The 22,401-nt window shown below is 51.3% G+C and overlaps 1 protein-coding gene across 2 annotated transcripts; it reads right to left on the bottom strand.

Moving 5' to 3' along the window:
• Positions 1-4,993: 4,993 nt before the first annotated feature.
• On the bottom strand, positions 4,994-9,433 carry NPPC (natriuretic peptide C). Of its 2 annotated transcripts, XM_080799498.1 has the most exons (3): positions 9,200-9,433; positions 8,431-8,741; positions 4,994-5,214 (listed from the first exon to the last, which is right to left on the bottom strand). In XM_080799498.1, the coding sequence occupies exons 1-2, from the start codon at positions 9,287-9,289 to the stop codon at positions 8,451-8,453; spliced, it is 381 nt and encodes a 126-aa protein (XP_080655624.1). In that variant the 5' UTR covers positions 9,290-9,433; the 3' UTR covers positions 4,994-5,214; positions 8,431-8,450. The 2 variants fall into 2 exon arrangements, with proteins under 2 accessions (XP_080655624.1, XP_080655625.1); XM_080799499.1 differs by lacking the exon at positions 4,994-5,214 and having other exon boundaries at positions 7,619-8,741; positions 9,200-9,432.
• Between the last annotated feature and the right edge of the window lie 12,968 nt (positions 9,434-22,401).

Here is a 22,401-nt window from a genome sequence, read left to right as displayed (position 1 = left end):
ATAAAGGAACAAAAAAGAAATTAAAGAACTTTAAAAACACAAGTCAAAATTCAGATGAAGTTGGCCCAAGAATAAGCAATAATGACGGCAAATGTGAACAATCTAGTTTCCTTATTAAATTCCAAAATGTCTCCGATTAAATATATTTTAATGTAAAACTTGATAAACGCACCTAAATAAAAAAAAATACACAGCAAGGGGAAGAATCCAGGTTTGGGCAAAGATATCAGGCACAAATAAAAATAAAGTAGAATTGATACTGTTCATACCAGGTAAAATGGAATTTACTAGGAAGTATAGGACACATGACGTGGGAAGTCCTTAATCGGCAGTTACACGTTGGTTCAAACAAACTCCTGTTTCCGGGTTGGTCTCCTCCTTTTTCAGGCGGGAAGGAGGATCTTCCAAGTAAGGCATGGCTGTGGTACTTGTTTTGGCCGATTAAATATGAGTGTAAGTCTCCTACATCAGCTCCTGGTCCCTCTATGTGTGACCTCCCAGCATGCTGCTTCTGGACCCCCCAGGGGAGGAAACCCGCTCTGATTGGGAGATGCAACTGTTCAGCCATTGTTTGGTAAGGAGCTGCTCTGGAGGGCTGCCCAGACCCACAGCAGACTTTGGATAGTCAAGAAATAAATTTTTATTTTAAGCCGCTGAAATTTGGGGGCTGGTTGTTACCACAGCATTACCTCACATATCCCAATACATACATTAATACTGAATCTTAATGTTCTAAAGAAGTAACAACTATATCACTATTAAAATATAAGGATAAATAAAGAAAAAAATTACACTGCATTTTTCCAACATCATGATTAGTCTTCAGTGAATTCATAGAAGGTTGGAAGATTCGAGCCTAGTAACATAAAAGGTAAAATGCATTAAATGCTTACAGAATTTTGAGCAGTGCGAACATATTCATCTTATTTTTTTTTTTAATTTATTTGATAGACAGAGACCACGAGTAGGCAGAGAGGCAGGCAGAGAGAGAGGAGGAAGCAGGCTCCCTGCTGAACAGACAGTCCAATGCGGGGCTCTATCCCAGGACCCTGGGATCATGACCTGAGCCGAAGGCAGAGGGTTTAACCCACTGAGCCACCCAGGCACCCCTATTCATCTTATTTTTAAAGTATTCATGAACTTTTACAAAAGTGATTACAAAATAGGAATGAATAATTTCATAAAGCAGAGAGTATATAAACACTGAGTCTAAGCTCAGTAAAACTAAAATTAATTGAGGAAAAATTAAATCCCACTTGGAATTATCAGGGGGAAAAAAAAAAAACTAAATCAGGGCACCTGGGTGGCTCAGTCAGTTAAGCCTCTGCCTTTGGCTCAGGTCATGATCCCATGGTCCTGGGATGGAGCCCCGCATGGGGCTCCCTGCCCGGGGAGAAACCTGCTTCTTCCTCTCCCTCTGCTGTTCTTCCCCTGCTTTGTGCTCTCTCACTCACGCTCTCTCAAATAAATAAATAAAATTTTAAAAAATCAAGTCAACAGATTATTGAGAAGATAAAAGTCAGAATGCCATATATCAAAATTTGGGGATAGGAATACAGCCATACTCAGAAACAAAAATTAAATTACAAATTTGGAAAAGGTACAGGGAATTGCTAAGGAAACCAATATAAATAACATTACTAAGTAAAAAATATACTAGCAAAAATAGATCAGAAAATAGCAAAACAGAGGAATTAATTAAGAGCCTGTGTCCTGGTGCCATAAAAAAGGGAAAAACATTACGGAAGTAGATAAACTTCTGCCCATTGCAAATCCGAATGTACTTTGTTGGCCAACAGTTCTTGGCTCCCAAGCTGTTTCTGGAGAGGGCCACCCACACAGGAAGGTGTATGTGAGGACCCAAACTCCCAGCTCTCCGAAGTGACTGACGGACAATGTGATGTCAGAATCAGGAAGAATCAGGAAGGACGGACCTCACTGAGGTGCCTGAGAGAGAAACACCTCCCAGCCTCAGCCTATAGACTATCAGGCACCAGCAGGAGAGGGAGCGAGGAAGGGAGAGGGTGGGGGATTTCTCCCTGTTCTGGGGACATGTCCTGCCCCACCGTAGGACAACCCCTCCACCCAGCTCCAACTCAGGGACAGCTTCTCCCTTCCTCCCAGGAGAGGAACTGGCCACCCCCTGGCTTCTCGGGGGCACCTGTCCACACCTCTGTGATGGAGTAGTCCCTCCCGTAAAGCTTCTTCCTGTGAACCGTCCAAGTCAAATTCCATTTCTGATGCAACGCTGACTGTGGCTCCCTTCCCACTTACATGGTCCCTAAGAGAGGGTCGGGCTCCTCAGTCTGCCCCCTTTCCAGGCTCTGAGCCTCTCTGATCACTCTCAGAGCCCCCCTGCTCCCATGCAGTCCCTTTCGGACCACCCCTTTGGGCTCATGGCTGTCACAGGAGGACCTCCCACGTCTTGGGTGCGTGGAGTGGTGGAGGTGGACTCCTGGAACCACGTGCCTGGCCGAGGACCTGGAGACCTGGAGACGCTGCCTCCCTAGAGCTCCCATCACTTCCACGGTAGGTGCAGGGATGGTATATCTCTGGAACCATTCCTCCCAGGTGGTCCTGGCTGTCGTGGCCGCCCTGCATGGGACAGATGCTGCGGGATCCCCAGGCAGCTTTGGAGGCAGGTTGCTTGTGCAGATGGGGGAGACCAAGACCCAGACCAGAGGATTGGAAACTCTTGGGTAATACCATCTTGGGAAATCTCTGAAGGTTTCAAAACTTGTCCTATTATTTATGGAATATTTGTCTATCCTTCCTGGCTTTTCAGCAGAAATTCCTGCCGGGATGACATGTCCTTGTCACTGCTGCGGAAGTAGCCATAGGATTTCAGGTTTGGATAGCCAAGGAGGACAGGCTGTCTAACATCCTCGCCCAACAGACCGAGAAACTGCCTTCCAGCTGGTGAGGACGGAAGCTGACAACTGAGTTGTGCATGCTATTTGTGGACTAATTCATGGGCGAGGGCTACTTGGTAGGATAACATGTGTACTTGGGCTGGGGGTTACCAGCACCCTAGATCCTGTCCAACCTTTAGCAGGGTGACTCCCCGAATCTCCCTGCTTGAGTCTTTGGGCTGAGGGGAGAGGTACGTACCTCGCCACCAGCAAAGCCCACAGTGTACCTGTTGCCTTCTTGTTCCCCCTGCTTCTGCAGCCCCCCTCTGCATCCCCTGACATGGGGTCTGCCGACAGCACAGTAAGCCGAGGCACTGGTGAGGCCTGAGTGCTGGAACCCTTCACCCTCATTGACACGTTCTGAGTTCTGAGCCGCAGAGGTGGGGTGAGACCAAGGAAGACAGCCATGCCCCAGAACAGCAGCTCCCCACTCCCCAGGCAGAGGTGGAAGTTGAGGGGGCGGTGGGAAGATCCCTAACCTTCTGCAGCTGGAACCTATCTTAAAAAGTTTTCTCACCTGGACGAGGTCACTGGGTTGTCCTGAGAGCCTGCAGCAGCAGAGAAGGAAGGCATGGAGCTCGGAGGCCCGCAGAAAGGCTGGGTGCTCTGGTCTCCTTCCCCATGTGCCGGTTTTCCAGGGCAACCACTCAGCCAGGTCTGCCGACCTGTGACGTCGGGGCCATGCTGTCCCAGTTCCCCTGAGCAGGGTTGTCACATATATCCCCAGCTGATATAACCAGCCCAAAAGTCTCTTTTTGTCCCTGCTCTCACCAAACAGGGGACAGAAGACGGACGGCAGGGGTCCCTATGTCAAGGATGTGGTGAGATGATCTTGGAGTTATTTGATTTTTTGGCAGGTTTCAGGCCAAGAGATTCTAAATATTCATAATGTCACAGTCAGGCTGCACAGGGCAGAGGCATAACTGCTGGCAGCTTCGCGTGACGAGACATACCATGACCACCAGCAAAGCAACCGGGCTGTGTAGACACAGAAGCTCACACCTCCTCGCTCTCTCTGAGGACTTCGGCCCCCGTCCCTGTTGACCATGACATTCACTCTGAGATCAAATGACCCACCGTTTGCGTTTGTGCACATATGTTCACACGGTAACCTGGCCAATTCTGCAACCTACACGGAAACCTGAATCTCCCCAAACAGGAGGGAAGTTTCCAGTTCTTACCCTCCTCTCCTAACAGAGAGAAGATGGAGTAGAATTAGAGGACCCTCAGTCAGCTAAATTCCATTTAGTTTAATTCACAGCTTCTGACTTCTCAGCTGTGAAGGGCTCTGAGCAGAGCCTCCCGACCTGCCCGAACTGGTCAGAATCACCAGAGACAAAATGTATGTGGCGAGTCCTATCCCCCCCACCCTGGGGGGCTCAGATTCAGTCAATCAGGGCCTGGTAGGGGCAGGAGTCTTTACTTTTAACAAGATCCCCAGGATTTTTTTTTTTTTTTAAGATTTTACTTATTTATTGGAGAGAGAGGGAGAGCATGAGTGGGTGGGGGAAGAGGGAGAGAGAGAAGCAGGCTCCCCACTGAGCAGGGAACCCGACATGGGGCTTGATCCCAGGACCCTGGGATCATGACCTGAGCTGAAGGCAGACATTTAACCCACCGAGGAGCCACCCAGGCTCCCCAAGATCCCCAGGGCATTCTGATACAAACAAATCCAGAATTGGGAAGCTGGTTGAACCCACAGCAGGAGGGAAGCAAGGCAAAAGCCTTCTCTTCACATTCTCTCTCTTCCTCACTCTAATATCTTAAAAAACAAATGCAGTAAGTAAATAAAGACAGTTTTCAAGATGTTCATGGAATGACTTTTTTTTTTTTACATTTTTCCACTAGTTAAGACAAAAACATTACAATGATTGACTTCTTTCATTTAGTTACATAAATAAAATTTTTATAAATATCTCTTTATAAACAATATAAATAGCTTTACAACATAAATACATTTATGCATGACATGAATTTACAAACAGCAACGTTTTACAGCTGGTTTTGTCAGTCTCTTCAAAACTGCCCCTTGTCATCACGATCGTGCAGGTGTGTGTTGCATGTATATAATATATATATATAATATATAACTTTTTATTTTTCATTTTCAAAAAACAGACAAACAATAAAATCATACCCCCCTTCCCAAATAATAATAAAACAGCTGGTGTTGTGTATTCCCAGTACCAGGAAAAAAAAAAAAAAGGAAAGAAAGAAATGTAAAAGCCACATTATGTCGGAGGGGTTTCCAGATGGCTGATGACCAAGAATGACCTCAGCAAAACGGAGCAAGTTCCCGATCCTGAAACACAGAGGGGACATGGGACACTTAGCTGAGAAAGCCCAGCCTGCAGGACAGTCCCTTTTCCACAGCAGTGGGAAGCAGTGTCCCACCTGGGCTGACCTGAGGGGGGTAGGAAGGGGCCCCCCCACTCTGGCCCTCCCCTCACCTCCTGCTGTGTCTTTGGCGCTTCCTGCCCCAGCACAGGTGGACTGAGGGTGTCTGCCAGCCCTCCTCCCCCTCAGTGTCCCTGCAGGCCTGGCCCATGGCACTGGGTGAGGCACAGGAAGGGGAGGAGAGTGAAAATGCTCTCGCCCCCTTTTTTTTTTGTTCTGACACAAGCCCTCCTCGGGGTGCTTGCCTCGGCTTTCTATGTCTGCGTGACAGCAGAGGAAAGGGGAAGACAAACATCTGAGGAGTTGGGAGTTCTGGGCTCAAATCCCAATTCTGACATGAACTTCCTGGATGGCCCAGGATAGCTTTGAGTATCGCTTTCCTCACCCATAAAATGGGATAATAGCCACCTCCCGGGGCCGGCTTTAAGATTCAACAGGGGGCCACACTTTGGGCATTGGCCGAGTGTCTGGGTCACAGCTGCCCCTCATTAAATAGCACTTCCTTCTCCAGCTCTCTGTGCCTCACAAAGGGTTCCCTTTGGACGCAGAGGATACGGGGTCTCACGCCAGCCCTGGGACAAAGAATGGTCATACTGGGTTCGTTGGGTTGAGAGTTGATCCTTTGGTGAGGGCTTTACCAGCTCTCTGCTAATGGGCGTGTGGGTGCTGTGTGGCCCTAGGAGGGAGTCCCCATGAGACGGTGCGCTCCCAGAGGACAGCACATGCAGAGGGACCCTGGGCCTTGGTGAACTGTCCCTCACCTTCCGTCTCTGAGTGTCCCATGTGTTTAAACAGATGATAAATGTCTGTGATGTCCCTGGGGCTCCTGGGCAAGGTGTTCATTCAGGCATTGGCCACACTCCATCTCTGTCATTAGAATTTTATAATCAAGACTATAACCATCAGCGACAGTCATTATGGTGGCTGCTTAGAGTCAAAGTCAACTCCTGAGTGAAGAAGTGGCCACAGCCTGGGATGAGTTTTCATTGATGTGAAAAATCTAAGCTGTCTCTCTCTTTGAAGCTGAGACAGTGAGCTGCCCTGGTCACCTCCACTAGGAGGCTGCTGGTGGCAGGAAGGATGCTGTCTTCTCGTGACAGCTGTGGCATGAGGCTGGGGCTGGGAAGGTTAAGGTGTGGAAGGTGGCTGTTCAGCTAAAGGACAGAACTTCTGGGGGGTTGACAAATCTCCCTGGTCAAAGGGGCTGAGACGTCCTAGCAAACCGCCTCCTCCCCAGCTCCTCCCCACCCGCTGGACCATCACTTGCTACCCCGAGACAGCCATGCCCAAGGCCAAGGACCCTACAGGAATGTGCCTGCCAGATACTTTCCAGGCCCCCTTCCTCATCTTGTCTCCCGCTAACCCGTTGAGTAACATTCGTTTAGATTCTAAAGCTTGAGGTTGGTGCTTAGATCGCAGCGTGAACTGAAATTATGAGGCCTGTGGCTCCATCGCTTCATTGTTTAGACAGGACAGAAGAGAGCAAAGCCATGACAATGGATGCCACTACAGGCCAGAATCACCTCTTCCTGGGCAGGGGTGAGTCAAGATCTCAGACAAATGAAGCCCCTGCAGAAATGGTGGGGGAGGGGCACACAGTCAAGTCTGGCTGTATGGATAGGAAACCCTGCTAAAGCCCAAAGCGGGTGGGAGAGGGGTGCCCCTAAGCTGGGGGGAGGGGCATGTTTCTCTGGTCATTGACAAACATTTTTCGGAGCCTCTTTGGGGGTGCCGTGTGTTCCAGATCACCTTAGGCTAGCACTTGGCCCTGAAGTTGCTCATGAGTTCATCTGGGGGAGCTAAGTAGGTTTCCAAGCAACTATGGCTCAGGCGGAAAAGGGTTCTGTGCTGTCAAAAAGGCTGGAGAGCTTCAAAGAGGGGTGCTCTCTTTTGCCCTCTGGGGGAAGACAGTGTGGATGCTGACAAGGCCTTTTGGGTAAGAGAGCCGCCTCCCTGTGGCCTCCGAGGGGGACGGACAGGCTGTGCAACCCAGATTGGCAACAGCCAGGCCTCTGGAAAAGGCTGGAGACCAAAAAGAGTCAGATCCTAAAGCACCTGAATGTCAATTTCAGAGGTGGGCTCTGTTTCTGGGTAAGAACTGATGGGCAACACGATGGGACAGGAGGGGGGAGGCAGGGAGGACCTTTGCAACACTGCCAGGAGGCAGCACCCGGTAGGGGCTGAAGGGAGCACAGGGGTTTCTTGCCCTGTAGAGGGTGAGGAAGCCACACCAGAAACTGGGGTCCCGGGTATGGTGGAGGCAGGGAGACAGTGAGGAGCTCAGTTTGGGACATGTTTAGGTCCAGGTTGGGGAAAAAGAAAGATTTATTTTAGTCTTTTTCCCTGCCCTGAAATAATGCCACAAACACTGATTTTCCATCCCGAAGTCTCTCAGGCAGCAAGCAGCATCAGCACCCTGGACAGACCGGTCTGCTCACAGCCAGGGCTTAGAGATGGAAGAAGAATCAGAAAGCTCTGGGGCAGAAGGGGATCCTGGTGATGCCGACGGACAGAGGGCTATTCTCTCTATTGTGAAAGGGCAAGTATTTCTCCAGATATGTCCAAGTTCAACTGGGGAAGCAGTCCTGACCTGCAGGCTGCCTGATGCCTGGGCACCGGGATACCAGAGACTGGTAGATAAACTTACCCTCTGCTTGTGTGTATGCCTTCCCTTTTCTGCTCCCCTCAATACCCTACCATCTCCCCTCAATACCCTCAAATGGCCAATGGAGATCAGTTCTGCTGGTTGGCTTATGGTCTGGAGGTGGACAGGACCCCACCAAGTTGTCTCTGCTTCTCTAAAGGAACTAAGGTGGGTTCATCCGTGTTGAGCCATTTCTGACCTTGCCAAAGTTCCCTGACGGCTTTATCCCTCGCTTTCTTCATCTGTAAAATGGGACGGTAAATGGGATTGGGGGCAAATGTCTCGCACACACACTCGTTCTCGTGCCGGGATCGCCTGGCTCTCCTCCAGAAGTCGGTTGGGAGGTGGAACGATCCTAGCGCCAGGGCATCAGAGAGGAACTGGCCTGCGGGCGGGGGTTCGGGCTTGGTTCTGCGGGACGCCTCGGGGGAGCTAGGGGGTGCACAGCTCCCGGAGGCCAGGGTTGGTGGTACTCACCGCCGCCAGGGGTCGCCGCACTAACATCCCAAGCCGCTCATGGAGCCGATCCGGTCCAGCTTGAGGCCGAAGCAGCCCTTGGACAAGCCCTTCTTGTTGCCTCCTTTGTATTTGCGCGCGTTGGGGTGCTCATGCAGAAGGCGGGCCCACGCCGCCCGCGACTTGGTGTCCACGCGCAGGTCGCGGAGCAGTCGCGACCGGTCGCCCTTGAGGTTGGCGCCGCCGCCCCCGGGAGTTTTGTCGCCTTTCTTCTGACTGCCGCCCGCAGCCTGGGGCTCGGCCAGCTCCTCCCCCGGCGGAGTTCGCGGGACCTGTTCGAGGGAAAGGGCGGGCAGGTGAAGGAACGCCCGGCGGCAGCGCGAGGTACTTTGCGGGACCCCTGATGCTCCAGCCCGAAGCGCCCGCCAGCGCGATTTGTCCCTTCGGAGCCCTGAGCGCGCCCCCACAGCTTCCGGACAGCTCGGCGCGGCATCCACCTGCCACGCAGCCGCCGTTGTACGCTCCTTCGGGGAGCCCCTTGCCCTCCCCTTTTTGGCCCCTGCCGGGCTGGCCACACTGGGGCAGGGGCTGCGCATCTGTTGACATTCCCGAGGCTGGGGACGTAGACCCCCCAAGTTGATTTGGAGGGCTCCCCGGCTCTCACCCGTGCACAGCTCGGAGAAGAGGGCCATCTTCCCGCCCTCTGCTCCGTCTTGTGCGCCGCGTCCCCCTAGGCCCCCGGCCCTCCCATGGCCCGTCACAGTCCCGATGTCCATGCAACAGCACCCACCTTCGGCGGCGCCCCGGGCTTGGCTTCGGAGGGCCGGAGCGAGAGTAGCGTGAGCAGCAGGGCACAGGCCAGCAGCTGGGAGAGGTGCATGGTGCCGGTGGGGTCGAGGGGCGCAGACCGGCGGCAGCGAGGGCGCACGGGGGCCGGCGGGCAGACAGGCAGGCGAGCGCGGAGCAGGCTAGCCGGGCTGCGGTGTGGGCGCGAGTCCCAGTGTTGCGCGGCGCCGGCTGGGTGCGCTCTGAGCCCGCGGCTCCGCTCGCGCCTTTATAATCCAACCTGCCGCTGATGTCATCCTCCCGCCCACCCCGCCGCCCGGGCCAATGGCACGCGCGCCGAGGGCCCAGAGGGGGCCGCGGGGGCTCCCCCACTGCCCCCACCTACATTCCACCCCCCGAGGGATCCCGCGGCTCCGCCAGCTCTCTCCCGCCGCACTCGCGGCTGCAAGGCGGCGCGCACAGGGAACTCCATTTGCAGCAAGCGCATGCCAGGCATGCCAAGCGTTGGTGCTCCCGGTGCCCTGGACACACTCTTGGACCTCAACACATGCCCTCTCCCTAGAAGAGATCAGTTTCCCTTTTTGCAGGTGCAAAGACAGGCTCAGAGGAACTGAGTCACTTGTCCAAAGCCACACAGCGGGAAACTTGGCCCAGCCGGAAATCCACGCAAATCTGTCTTGTTGCCAAACTCTTCCCTGGGTACCAGACAGGCACAGGCCTGGTACTGTGGCTCCACCTTTCACCTACTCGGAAGTTCAGATCGCACCAACATCTTTAAGTTAGGAAGGCTGAGGATGGGGCGGAGGTCTGGGCGGGAGGCGCAGAAGAGCGAGGTTTGCCCGGGGGCCGCAGGGGGGAGCGCAAGTCCTACACGGGAGAGTGCAAGCTTTTCGCCTGCGGGTGTGTTGGAGAGTGACTCGCGAACAAGATGGGCTAAGAGGGCAGGCCCAAGATACTGGTGCTGGGGCGTGTGTGCTGTAGCATTCTGTCCTGTTCCTGGGGCTGTAAGTTCGCGTTCAGCCTGGGTCCGCCGTCCAGAACCGCCCAAGGTCTGACCTGGCAGATGGCTTCCGTGTGCACTCACGGGTGCGCGCCGGGGCCTGTCTGCACCTTTGCGAGGAACCGAGGAACCGCAGCGCGAGCAGGTTCGCTGCTGTGTCCTATGCACCTGCACGGGCTGCGGAGGGAGCTTCACCCAGCCTGGAGCCCAGTATGGCTTCTGAGAACTGTGACAGGCGGTTGCCTTCATTTTTTTTTTTTTTTTTTTTTTTTCAGGCTTAGATAGGTCTGTGTCAAAGCTGTCAGGACAAAGTCACCTAACCAGCTGCTCACAACTCCCTCTCCTGGGGCAGGGTGTCTTGGTGCCTTGGGCTCAGAGGAGTCCCTCGAGGATGGGCCGTGGAAGCAGAGAGCCCGGAGCCTCAAGAATTGAGTGGGTTGCAGAAATGTATGATTCCATTGCCCCCCACAGCAGGACTCCACTGGAGAGCACACAACAGGGTCGTGGAGGTGGTCCGGAAGCTCGAAGACCAGAGCCAGAGGCAGGTGCCTGGATGAGCTGTTTCAGGGAGAGGAAGCTGTGCCCCAGGCGGAGGGCAGTGGCCTTCAAGAAGGGCAGGGGGAATCAGGTGTCACGTGGGTACTTCCTACAGCCGGGCCTGGGCCTAGATGCAGGAAGCATCAGCACAACTGTCCCTTCAGGCTCTCTCCTTCCCATCTGGCAGTGCAGACCCACGGAGCCCAAGGTCCCTTTGCATTGGAAATAACCTGCACCCAAGGTCTGAGTTTGGGGTAGCTGAATTTCTAAGCCTGGAAGAGGATTCAGACATTGACAGGGCATCCTTTGGGAGTTCTGGTGAGTTGATTCCCACTTCCATGCAACCCCCCACCCCATTGCTGCTCCATGATAACACCCAGAGAGTGGCACTGCTCTTTCATTTGAGGAGTAAGGAAGAGGAGCAAGAAGGGGGAAAGAGGGAGGGATCTCCTCTATGCCTACTGATCAAAGGAGAATGTTACCAATCTGGAACTTCTCTGGATTTGCTTTATTTACACATTTTTAAAGAGCTGGGCAGAATTGACTAGGGCCAGGCATGGGGCTCGTTTCCAGGGGACAACAGCTACCTCTGAAACCTCTTATTAAGGACAGGTTGGAAGCTTCTGGTGTGCAATGGTTACCTCCTTCTGTCTCAATATCTGTAGGCTGGTTCTTCCTGTCTTTTGTATGTCTTGGATGTACTTGGTAACAGCTGGCTAACTAAGTCTCCCCTTTCTTTGAGCTTTGAGACTAAATTATATAAACCAACCTCACACAACCCCGCCCCGTGTGGGCAGACTCTCAGACTCTACTTCCCCTCTTAGGAAGTAGAATCTTCTGGTGAGCCTCCAGTGCTGACCACTGGGCTATGGTCATTTGCTGCAGACCAGATCCCGGGACGATCACCTTGTGGAGTGAGGCTTCCCTGGGGCAGGCCAGGGAGCCGCTCCTGCTTAGCTGGGGCCTGGAAGGTTGGGGTGGATAGCAGTTCCAGGACTAGGCTAGAGGAACCTTCAGGAAAGGAGGTAGTCAGTGGGTCATTCCCTTGGGTTCCTCCCACAGTGAAATGCAGAGGAAGCTCCCTCCCTCTTGGGTCAAGAATGGGGACTCAGGTTCCTCCTTTCTGCTTTTCCCTCCTAAGGTCTACTTTTTCTGCTCCGGCCCCAGGGGCCAGGCCTGGGAAAGCTGGACCCACTGAGCAGCGGAACAGGAGCTGTTGGCGGCCCTTTATTGAATGCTCAGTGTGAAAACCCCTCCTGATGGCGAGAGAGAAAAGGCCACTCAGAGGTCTGGCAGTTCTGTAGGGAATCCTGTCACATATCACTTAACCACCCATTGATTCCCCAGGTATCCACTGAGCACCGGGGCAGCCTGTGGAGTCCCATCCCTGCAGAGAAGGACCCCTGGAAACAGTCACTAACTTTATAGGCAGAAAAGGACATGGTGGGGAGAGAGGGTAGCCCCCCCTCCCAACTTGGGCTAGCAAGGAGGGCTTCCTGGAGAGGAAAAGTCTGCGCTGAGCAGAGAAGGGACCTGGCAGGCAGGAGGAGAAGGCCTTGGCTCCCTGTGGGCTAACTGTGGAGCACACCCAGGCTTAGTGGGGTGCAGTACAGGAAAAACAAACAAGGAGCGGCCTCCCCAAAGGGTGAGTCCTTGAAACGGAAGGAAGCGGGAGGGGAGCCCCTAGGTGTTGCAGAGCCCTGCGTGCTTAACCTCTGGGAAAGTGGGGGCTTCAGATCCAGAGGAAGCAGGCTTGGGACCCTGGCAAGTCAGCAGAGGTAGGTTCTGGAGGCATTTGTGATAAAGAGGGGGGAAGGGCTTGTCTGGCAAGGGTGAGAGCCTATTGTGCTCTGGAGGGTGGGGAGGAAAAGCAAGTTGGGGGCGGAGGTAGGCATGAAAGATGAGGTGGAGGGAGAGTGGTCAGTTAGGGGGAGGGACAGAGAGGGAACAGGGACTGGGGAAAGTCAGAGCTAGGCTGAAGTGTGCCAAACACCAAGTATCTGAGAGTCACACGGCTGGGACCCTCTGGACCTCTGAAAGGTGGGGACATGGAGAGAAAAGACTCCCATTTCCCTTTTTCTCCTCCATGAAGGCGAGGGCACTTCCTTGGGACAGCTGGTGTCTGCTTGGCTACCAAGACCCTATGGAACATGAAGAGGGCCTTGATCAGTATTCCCCGGGTGAGAAAGGTGTGCAGAAGGGCTTCTCTGAGGCTGGGGACGGAGTAGTTAAGACAAGATTGCCCAGCCCTCCACCCAAGAGGTGGGAACCCGCTCTCTGTGGAACAGCGCCCCCTCCCGGCACTGGGGCAAAGCGGGAGGCTTCTCAGGCTCACAGAGGAAGGGAGGAATCCTCAGCAGCCCATCTGTTTTCTCTGCGATTATTTCATCCCAGGGGCCTCCTTCCAGCTGCATAACTTCCCAGAGAGGACACTGAACAGGCGGTGAGCAGATCTTACCGAGGCCGGGCAGGGAAACTTCAGCGGGACCCTGGCCAGGTCCCATCACTGCTCTGGGTCTTCAGTTTCATCACCTGTAATTGTGAAGAATCTGTACTTGCCCCCGGGATGGGGGAGGGGGGCAGAGTGAATCAGGAGGCCTGACAAGAGGCTTCCAACCCCTAGACAAAGGCGGGATGAGCAGCTGGGGCAGCAGAGGAATCTGAATGTCACGGCACAAACACTCACACTCCCGGGGAAGGGGGGAGACCCTGGGCCCCTGAGACCCCCCAGGACCGCTTGGTGGTGGAGACCCACAGTGGAAATAGAGACCAAAGCTTGGCTGGGTCTGCTTGGGCTTGGTGCCTCCACCGACAGGGCCTGGCCTTAAGGCAGGAGCTGGAGGCCAAGGAAGCGTTATCCATCCATCCTTGGCCAGAAATTCCAGGAAAGCTTAACCTAATGGTGCCATGAGGTCTTTGTCTGACCCCAGGACACCCCCACCTGATGAGCCAGCTGCCCTTCTACTTCTTTCCCAGGGGCTCTGCCAGCACCTGCTCCAGATGGCCTCCAACCCCGCTGTCCTACGCAAGCCCATGACGTCAGAGTTTATCCCTCCTTTTTTTTTTTTTTTTTTCCAAAAGTAAAAGACAAGGGTTGATGGAGAGCCTCAATAGATAGGCTCAGTTCCCTGGGGGGAACAACTGCTCCCCGTGTGGCTTTGAACAGGCAGGCAAGGGAGCAGAAGCTAAAGCCTAATTCCCGAGAAAGTGAGCAGGGAGTTTATGGCAAGGGCCCGTCTGAGCCAAAGATGGTTCGGTATCCTAGGTTTTAAATTGGTACCCATTGTCTCGGAGAAGCCAGCCCTCCACAGAATGCTCTTAATCACACCCAATGGTGACCGTCCCGGGTCGGGGTACTGACGCAGTGTTATCATAAATGTTGGTGGCCAGAAGCATCGTGGAAAGACTCATCAGACCCACTCTGCAGCCTGACTGGTCCCGGATGAGCTGTTTCCAAGCCTTCTTGGACTGCCCAATACCCTTTGATAAATCCCTCTTCTACTTTACTCAGGCAGTCTGTTTCTGTTGCTTTCAGGTAAGCTCCCTGAATGATCCCCAGGGCAACCCATGCCCTCAGTGCCCACTGCTTGACCTCAACACTTCATTCCTGGAATAACCATCTTCCAGAGCCCCACAGCTCCCCCAGTCAGCTCCTCATGGGAGGGTAAGGTCGTCTGGGGGCCTTGGTCATGCACCTTCAGAGATAGATAGAAGGGCAAAGGGGACAAAGTGTAGAGAAGCACAATTAGGAGGGACTAGAGTAGTTCCTCTATGGAAATAGCAGAGCGGGTCATCAGGACAATGTTTAATGACTGGGTCCAGGCTGACTGTGCAGGGCATGTTGTCTTAGAAAATATTTTGTGGGATGATTAAAACTATCACCCTGATTCTATAGAATTAGATAGTTCCTGATCCTAGCTCACAGTCTGGTGGGTGAGTGTTCCCTTCAGTAAAATGAATGTGACACATGCTCATATGTATTACTAAATGAAGCAAATATTTCTAACTTCAGCACCTTCTTACCCCATTAAATCCAAATGTGTTTCTCAGACAGAATAGGTTTCACGGAGCTAAGAGAAACACAGCGTGGTGAGTGATGTGTTATGAGCAAATCCGGAAAGCGGGCAGTAAGTGGGCCAGGAGTGGAGGGTGGAAGGGTTGGGAGACAGGGTGCCTGGTTTCAAAGAAGAGTGCCCAGATCGAGCAGCCCAGGCAGTGGGGTCTGACCCCTTCCCTCTCCCCTTGGAGAGAACTTGAACTCAGAGGGTTCAAGCACCATGCTCTGGACATCCTGGCCGCATAGCTCCAGGTGCTAGACCCTGTGTGGGTCTTGGCCATGCCACCTTCTGCTTGTCCCCTTGAGTTCCCATCTCTCAAGGACTGGCTCAGCAGCACAGTTGTCAGACTAGGGTGGCGTGGCTGAGATGGCTCACTGAGAACCTTCTGGAGGTGAGCCTCGTGGAGAAGGATATGTGACCATTAGGACTGGTTTCTGAGGCCTGCAGAGGCAGGAGAGCCTCCAAGGCAGGCTTGTTTCTGGCAGAAGAGCCTGGCAGGCTCGGAAATGATGTGGGATGGCCTGGGAATCTTCTGGTGTGATGATCCTGCTGAGTACCAGGGCTCTCCCTGGGCCTGTTGGTCCCCGTAGACTTCTCCTCTGGATCAACACAGTCAACAGGGGCCCACACAGCCGCAGAGTCCCACACCCTTCATGCCACCATGAGCCTGTCACTGTCACAGTCTTAATGCTACCCTCTGTCTGCTTCTTGAGGAACTCCTATGTCCACCTCAGTAGTTCCAGTTTCTTGCATACTGACTGCCCCACAGTAGGTGCTTAATAAATGCACAGGGATTTAAGGACAGCAGCACTGGGCTAGGCCTTACGGGGGAGGGGGGCAGACAGCAGTCAGTCCACTGGCTCTGTGACCTGCCGGCCGCCATGCACCGGGCTCAACAGGCTGCTCAGGCCTCCAGAGTGAGCTGGCAGGCCTCCAGTGAGTCATGGGGCTCAGGCTTGGGAGTGAGCGCCCCTGCTTTCCGCGAGAACATCTGCTGAGACGAACAGCTGTCTCCACCCTGTGCCGAGCAGGCTCCCGTGGGAATGTGGTGTGCTGTTTGGCAGAGAAACGGACACAGCTCTTCTCCCCTTCGTGGCCGTTTTCTAGATGCGGGGGGGGGGGGGGCGGTTGGTGCTCATAGTTCTGGGGCCTTTGTCACATCTGTCAGCGGCCGCTTCTTTGGAACCACACCGTCCCCCTTCCCATTCGTTTCTTCTTCAATTTCTGGGAGGTCTGGAAAGGAGCGGGCCAGATGGGTTGGGAACATTGTGGTCATGGGTCTGGGAGATGGAGAGCTCTATAGTGTCAGGAAACCAGGCCTCTCGGGTGGCCAGCGTGTGTCAGGTGGTCTGAGGCAGGAACTGGCTGGGATTGGGGTTCGAATAGTGCCAGGGGTGACACACACAAGGAGAGGGGTGTTCGTCTCCTTCTCAGCTGTCCCCGAGAGAAAGGCCACAGGGACACCCCTTGGATTCCCAGCAGCAGGCCAGGCACACAGGGGTCCCTCGTGGACGAGACTGAATGTGTGAACCACCTCTCCCGCAGCTGAGAAACCTTCCCTCACACCCCCTGGGCAGACAGAGCATCCATTTTTGCCTCCAGGTGGGCATCATCAAGACTGACAGACTCCCCTCCCCCAGCATTTCCTCAGGCTGCCACACACCTGGGAGGCAGCGAGGGACTCAGGGTCACTGCTGAGTCTGGAACCCAGACAGAAACAAGACAGTGGCTCAGACATGGGCGGGGCCTGGAGTCCAGGGGGTCTGCCTGGTCCCCGTGCCTGAGCAGTTCCCAGAGCAAGGCGAGGCTGGGACATGGGCAGGGGCTGGGGTGGCAGAGCCCTGTCCAGCCCCCAGACTTCTGCTGAGCTCACACAATTCCTCGTTGTGTGTGGAACCGCAGAGTGGGAGTCGGGGCGGCTTGGTGTCTCTTGGAGGCACAGGGCAGAGGCAGGAGGCTGGGAAAGGAGCTGCCCCTGGCAGTTATCTGACCCCAGGAGGACTTGCCCAGGACTATGAGCTCATGGGCACAAGCACAGAGCTGGGTGGTGACAGGAAAGGAATGGCAAATGTTCGCTGGAGACCTGGAGGCGTGGGGCTTTCACATGAGCTCATGCGATAAGACGCTCCCCGGGCCTTGCCAGGCCAGGACCCTGCGGGCAGCTGTGCCCCACAGGACGAGCCCCTGCTGGGGGGGCCTCCCCCCCCCGCCAGCCTCTGCCCTCTGCACACATGCTCTCACTTGCTTGGAAACCTCGGGCTGGGGCTCGGAAATTAGCCTCAAGATGGCCTGGGCAGTGTCGAGCTTTATTTGGGTGGAGTAACGAACGTTCCTTTTTTAATCAACTTTGTGCATGAGGATGTATAGAATATTTATCCAGCATTACAGAGCAAGATCAACAGAAATGTCGACTGCATCAAAATGTTTAAATGCCTTCACCAACATAACATGATCTGCCTGTTACTTTCTGAAGTTTTCAGATTGTCCAAAATGTGTGCCTAGGTGAAATCTAAGTGTACCTAATATCTTGTGATTGACTTTTTTATGCAATGTGATTTTTTAAAAAAGATTTTATTTATTGGGGCGCCTGGGTGGCTCAGTGGGTTAAGCCTCTGCCTTCGGCTCGGGTCATGATCTCAGGGTCCTGGGATTGAGCCCCACATTGGTCTCTCTGCTTGGCAGGGAGTCTGCTTCCCCCTCTCTCTCTGCCTGCCTCTCTGCCTACTTGTGATCTCTCTCTCTGTGTCAAATAAATAAATAAAATTTTTTTTAAGATTTTATTTATTTATTTGACAGACAGAGATCACAAGTAGGCAGGAGACAGGCAGAGAGAGAAGGGAAGCCGGCTCCCCGCCAAGCAGAGAGCCTGATTCGGGGCTCGATTCCAGGACCCTGGGATCATGACCCACGCCGAAGGCAGAGGCTTTAACCCACGGAGCCACCCAGGCAACCCTGCAATGTGATTTTGTATAATTTTTTTCATCGATCTGCATGGTCTGCAATATAATCATCTGCAGTTAGGATTTGGGCTGCTTAAGTACTATGTATATATATACAAATTATACCTGTAAAAACATCTCTGTGCAAGTAGACTTTTTCCCCTCCCTCCCTCCCTCTCTTCCTCCATTCCTTCCTCCCTTCTTTCTTCCTTCCTTCTACCTCTACCCTCTCTTCTCTCTCTCCCTGCCTCTCTTCTCCTTCCTTCTCTTCTTCCTTCCTTCCATCAGAGGAATTGCCATGTGAAGGATCTGATGATGAGAGCTCTCTGTGTCTGGCAACTCTGTGCCAGCCCTGGATCAGCGGTACATTCTGGTGACTTCTCTTCTCAGTCCTCTGCGAATCCTGCAGCTTGTTTGCATTTGCCCAAGAGCCTCCAAGTGGCTTTAAGTCGTCTTCCTCTAATTTCTAAGGGCTTTCAATAAGACTTTTATCAGCTTATTAAATATCTTGATATTATTATTTTTCCTAGATACTCTGAAGTGTTCTCCACTCTGTTGCTTTCTTTACATTTATATTCAGACGTTTACAAATTTAAAAAATGTATTCTAGTCTCATTGCCTCCCATACCTCTCTTTAATTACATGCTTGGACAGTTCCTTCACTCGGAGCTTTCTCCCCAGGGCCATCTGTCCCAGAGATCCCCCACTGTGTCCCTAGCACCCAGCCTGGAAAAATCTACTGCAGGGGCTCAAAGTGCATACCATGAAGTGGCTTTGGTGCTTATGAATTGGGTTTTTTTACCTACATCAGGCAGGAAAACAGATAGGAAATTGAGCTTAAGAGTTAATTTAAGTATTTGCGTAAGCACCTTGGATAGGAATGAAACCCAAAGGTCTGTCTGCTCTGAAACCCACACTCGGTCCTGACACCCATATGTCAGTAGGTTGCGTGAGCCTATGTTTTTCTATTCTTCTGTTGTGGGTTTTTTTTTTTTTTTAAATGGCTCTGTGTGTGTATGCATGTGAAGATTTGACTTTAACCTGTCTGGAATGTTCTGTGGTAAATGTTATGAGTAAGGATTTGTTATTCACCTGACCTTATTATCCATTTCCCATATGAATGTAGAGAGAATTACTTCTATCATCGCATTACAGTTTTCACTTGCTTTGTTATATATTACATTAAAATATATTTGTTCTGTATAACCCATCTCTATATTTGTTCATATCTGTTCCACCATAAAGTTTTGACAACTGCTATGTATGTTCTATAGACTGGTAGGCATTCTCCTGGTCTGCCCTAAAGTGAAAAAAAAGTTCCTGAATAGTTGTTTTTCTATATAAATGTTATTATTACTTTATAAACTTCTATAAGATTAATTTTAATGTTAATTGGTTGTATTTTACTTTGATTTGAAATTTTCTTATGAGTTTTTTTTTTTAAAGATTTTATTTATTTATTTGACAGACAGATCACAAGTAGGCAGAGAGGCAGGCAGAGAGAGAGAGGAGGAAGCAGGCTCCTGGCTGAGCAGAGAGCCCAACTCGGGGCTCTATCCCAGGCCCCTGGGATCATGACCTGAGCCGAAGGCAGAGGTTTTAACCCACTGAGCCACCCAGGCGCCCCTTTATGGGTTTTTATTTTATTTTTTATTTCAAGTTTTTATTTAAATTCTAGTTAACATATATGGTAAAATTGGATTCAGGTGTAGAATTTCTTATGAATATATAATTTTATTGCATTGTGGTCTGAGACTAGAACTTATATTTCTGGGATTTGGATTTTACTGGGATTTTCATTGTACTTGAATGTATATGTAATTTTTTTTTTTTTTAAGTAGGCTTCACCCTGTGCTTGGAGCCCAATGCGGGGCTTGAACTTGCAACCCTGAGATCAAGACCTAGCTGAGATCAAGAGCCAGACGCTTAACTGAGTGAATTATCCAGGTGCCCCTGAATATATATTATTTTTGTAAATATTTCATGGGAACTTAAACATAAGGCTATTCTTTGTAAGTTACAGAGTATAGCATGTAAGCCCCCCTGGTTATTTGATCAGTGATGTTTCAGTACTCATTTGCCATTACTGTTTGCTCTGTCCTATATAGTAGCCCCTTCTCTGGGGAACTCTCCTCCACTCCAACCCTGTAGTTTTATTAAGGTATGCCAATCTCAATGACCTATTTCTCTGATCATCAATGCAGGCATGTGGTTCAGATCTCACCAGGTCCAGGTCCCTGAATCTGTCCATGGCAGAAACCCAACTCAAGCTACCAAGGACTTTATCATTTGCAACACTGGGAAGTCTAGGGAGGAGGATGCTAGTAGCTGATCCATTCTTTCCCAGTGCAGGGGATTTCTCTCCACGTGTCAGGGAATGGAAGTGAGGTGGAGATGCCCTCAGATTTCTTCCTCCAATGTCTAGACAGGATCTTACAGAAGGACCATCTGGAACTGGTCCTGTTTCATTTGAGTCTCCAATCGTTGTGGCCAAGAAGATGGTTTTTCATGGGTTGGCCAGTGTTAGCTCAAGTGCTCATGTCTAGGACCTAGAGATGGGGTATAGAGATTGGCAGCCTCAGAGAACCCCGGGGAACGAGGACAGAATGGGTCTCCAAAGGAAATCTGATAACTGTTACCAAAGGGAGAAGAGAAAGGAGTCTTGGGAACGGAAGAACAACAATTGTCTATAATGGGTGGCATCCCCTCGGCCGTATGATGGATTCAAGGATCAGCATGTGACCCAGCCAAGCCCAGGGATTTTTTTTCCCCTGACCTGGAACTGACAGGAAAGAAATGTCTTTCCTGTTGTGCATAAGGTGGCTAGCCTAGAGCTGCTCATGGGCAATGTCTCTGGGTTCTGTCACTAAAGCCAATTAAACCCAGGGAAGTACCTGTGGGGAGTCAACCTTTCCACAGAAAGCAATTTGGTACCTTCCAGCCCAGGGGCTGGGGGGGATCGACTTCCCAGGGGCCCATTCCCCTAAGCAGGCTCCGAATATTGTAATATTATTTAAAAATATAAAAGTTTTTATTTTATTCTACCTTCTTAAAAATGAAAATAGTTTTTTTTTCCCTGAGTACTACGTAACCTGCTCTTCATTTTCAAGTTAATATGTCAAGATTTTTCATATTAAGAGAAGGTTGACCAGAAAAGCCTTGAAGTCCTTTTTCTTGTCCATTTCCTGAATCATTCCAAAAAAATGAAGTATTACGTGATCTCTTCAAAGGGCCTGGCCTTTACTCTGCTGGGGGAATTAAGGAGCTTGTCCCATGTTCTGGATGGAGAAGCCAAGGGAGATGGTATCCCTCCTCTCAAGGCCAGATCAGGAGTAACAGGACCATTGCTAAGTCAAAAGGGATCCACCTGTTAAGGCTTCTGATACTTACTGACAGACTGCCCTCCAAAAAATCTGTAGTACCTACACTCTTCCCACCAGTATGTCAGAAACCTCACCCCCACTGGGTGTTACCGTCTTTTCACCTTTGTTCATTTAGTAGGTGAGGAAAGATACCCCATGGGTTCTGTGGCGATGGTGCTATGTGTGTGGTTTTCTTTTCCCTCCTATTTTACTTTTCTTCTTTTTTAATCTTCCCTTGGTTGCCAATGAAGTTGAACATCCTCTCATGAGGTCATTGGCCACGTGTAAATCTCAGTCAATTTTACCACGTCATATCCGTTGCATATTTTCCACTGGGATATTCTTTCACTCCTAATTGGTTCGTGAGCATTTTTCATGCACTGGGAAGAGTATTCCTTTGCTTCTCACGTGTGGAAATGTTGCTTCTCAGTTTCTGCTTTGACTTTTAAATCCATGTGGTTAATAGCATATAGAAATTTCCAATTTTTATATAGTCAAACCTATCATTCTGAAATTTTACGTTAAGTAGGCTCCATGCCCAGTGTAGAGCCCAACATGTGGCTTGAACTCACAACCCTGAGATCAAGACCTGAGCTGAGATCAAGAGTCAGACGCTTAACCAACCGAGCGAACCAGGTGCCCCATAACCCATCCTATTTTTTATGGTTTTTTGCTTTTGTATCATTTTTAGAAAGGCCCGCCCCTTCACTTCCCAAGATTAAATAAACATTGCCTATTTTCTCCCCAGTACTTTTATGGAATTTTGTATGTGTACATTTTTATGACTGGAATTTACAAAGGTGTGAGGTAGAGAGTCAGCTTTATTTTCTTTAACAGCAAAAATTTAAAGCAGGTGTTACCAATCACCACAATCATTAAAGCATCTGTGGCTTGCTGTTGGGAGACATGAGGAACTAGCTTATCCAGAAAACGATATGAAGTTATTCAAACACAACTTAATGAGGAGGAAGGGCAGAATCCAACGGCTTTATCCTACCCAATCTTATCTCTGACCAGTGACTCCCTTTCTAACCGAAACAGCCTGGATCAGGAATCTGTAGGGTTAAGGCATCAACCTCAGATCTGTGTCAAGAACTGGGCTTCTCCCAGAACACATGGGGCTCAGACCCTCAGTGATTCTGTTCCTGGAGCCCAAGGTCATGGAGAGGGCAACAAACAGTCCTATGCACCTAATATCTCTTCACAGAGTATTGAAGAGGACAGGGGAGCTCTGGGTGGACAAGTGAGACATTGCTCACAGAGGTCCAGACTTGGGTGGATTTGCTCTGCCATGTTAATGTTCCAGAAAG

Source organism: Martes martes (assembly GCF_963455335.1).
Source record: "Martes martes genome assembly, chromosome: 3".
Lineage (NCBI taxonomy): Eukaryota > Metazoa > Chordata > Mammalia > Carnivora > Mustelidae > Martes > Martes martes.
The sequence above is the reverse complement of the archived record's forward strand: the minus strand, read 5'-3'. Positions and strand labels throughout refer to the sequence as shown.

Excerpts from the sequence above, each read along its gene's own strand:
- NPPC (XM_080799498.1), bottom strand. The coding sequence starts at position 9,289 with ATGCACCTCTCCCAGCTGCTGGCCTGTGCCCTGCTGCTCACGCTACTC. Across the intron at positions 8,742-9,199 it reads AGCCCGGGGCGCCGCCGAAG|GTCCCGCGAACTCCGCCGGG; the intron begins GTGGGTGCTGTT and ends TCCCTCGAACAG.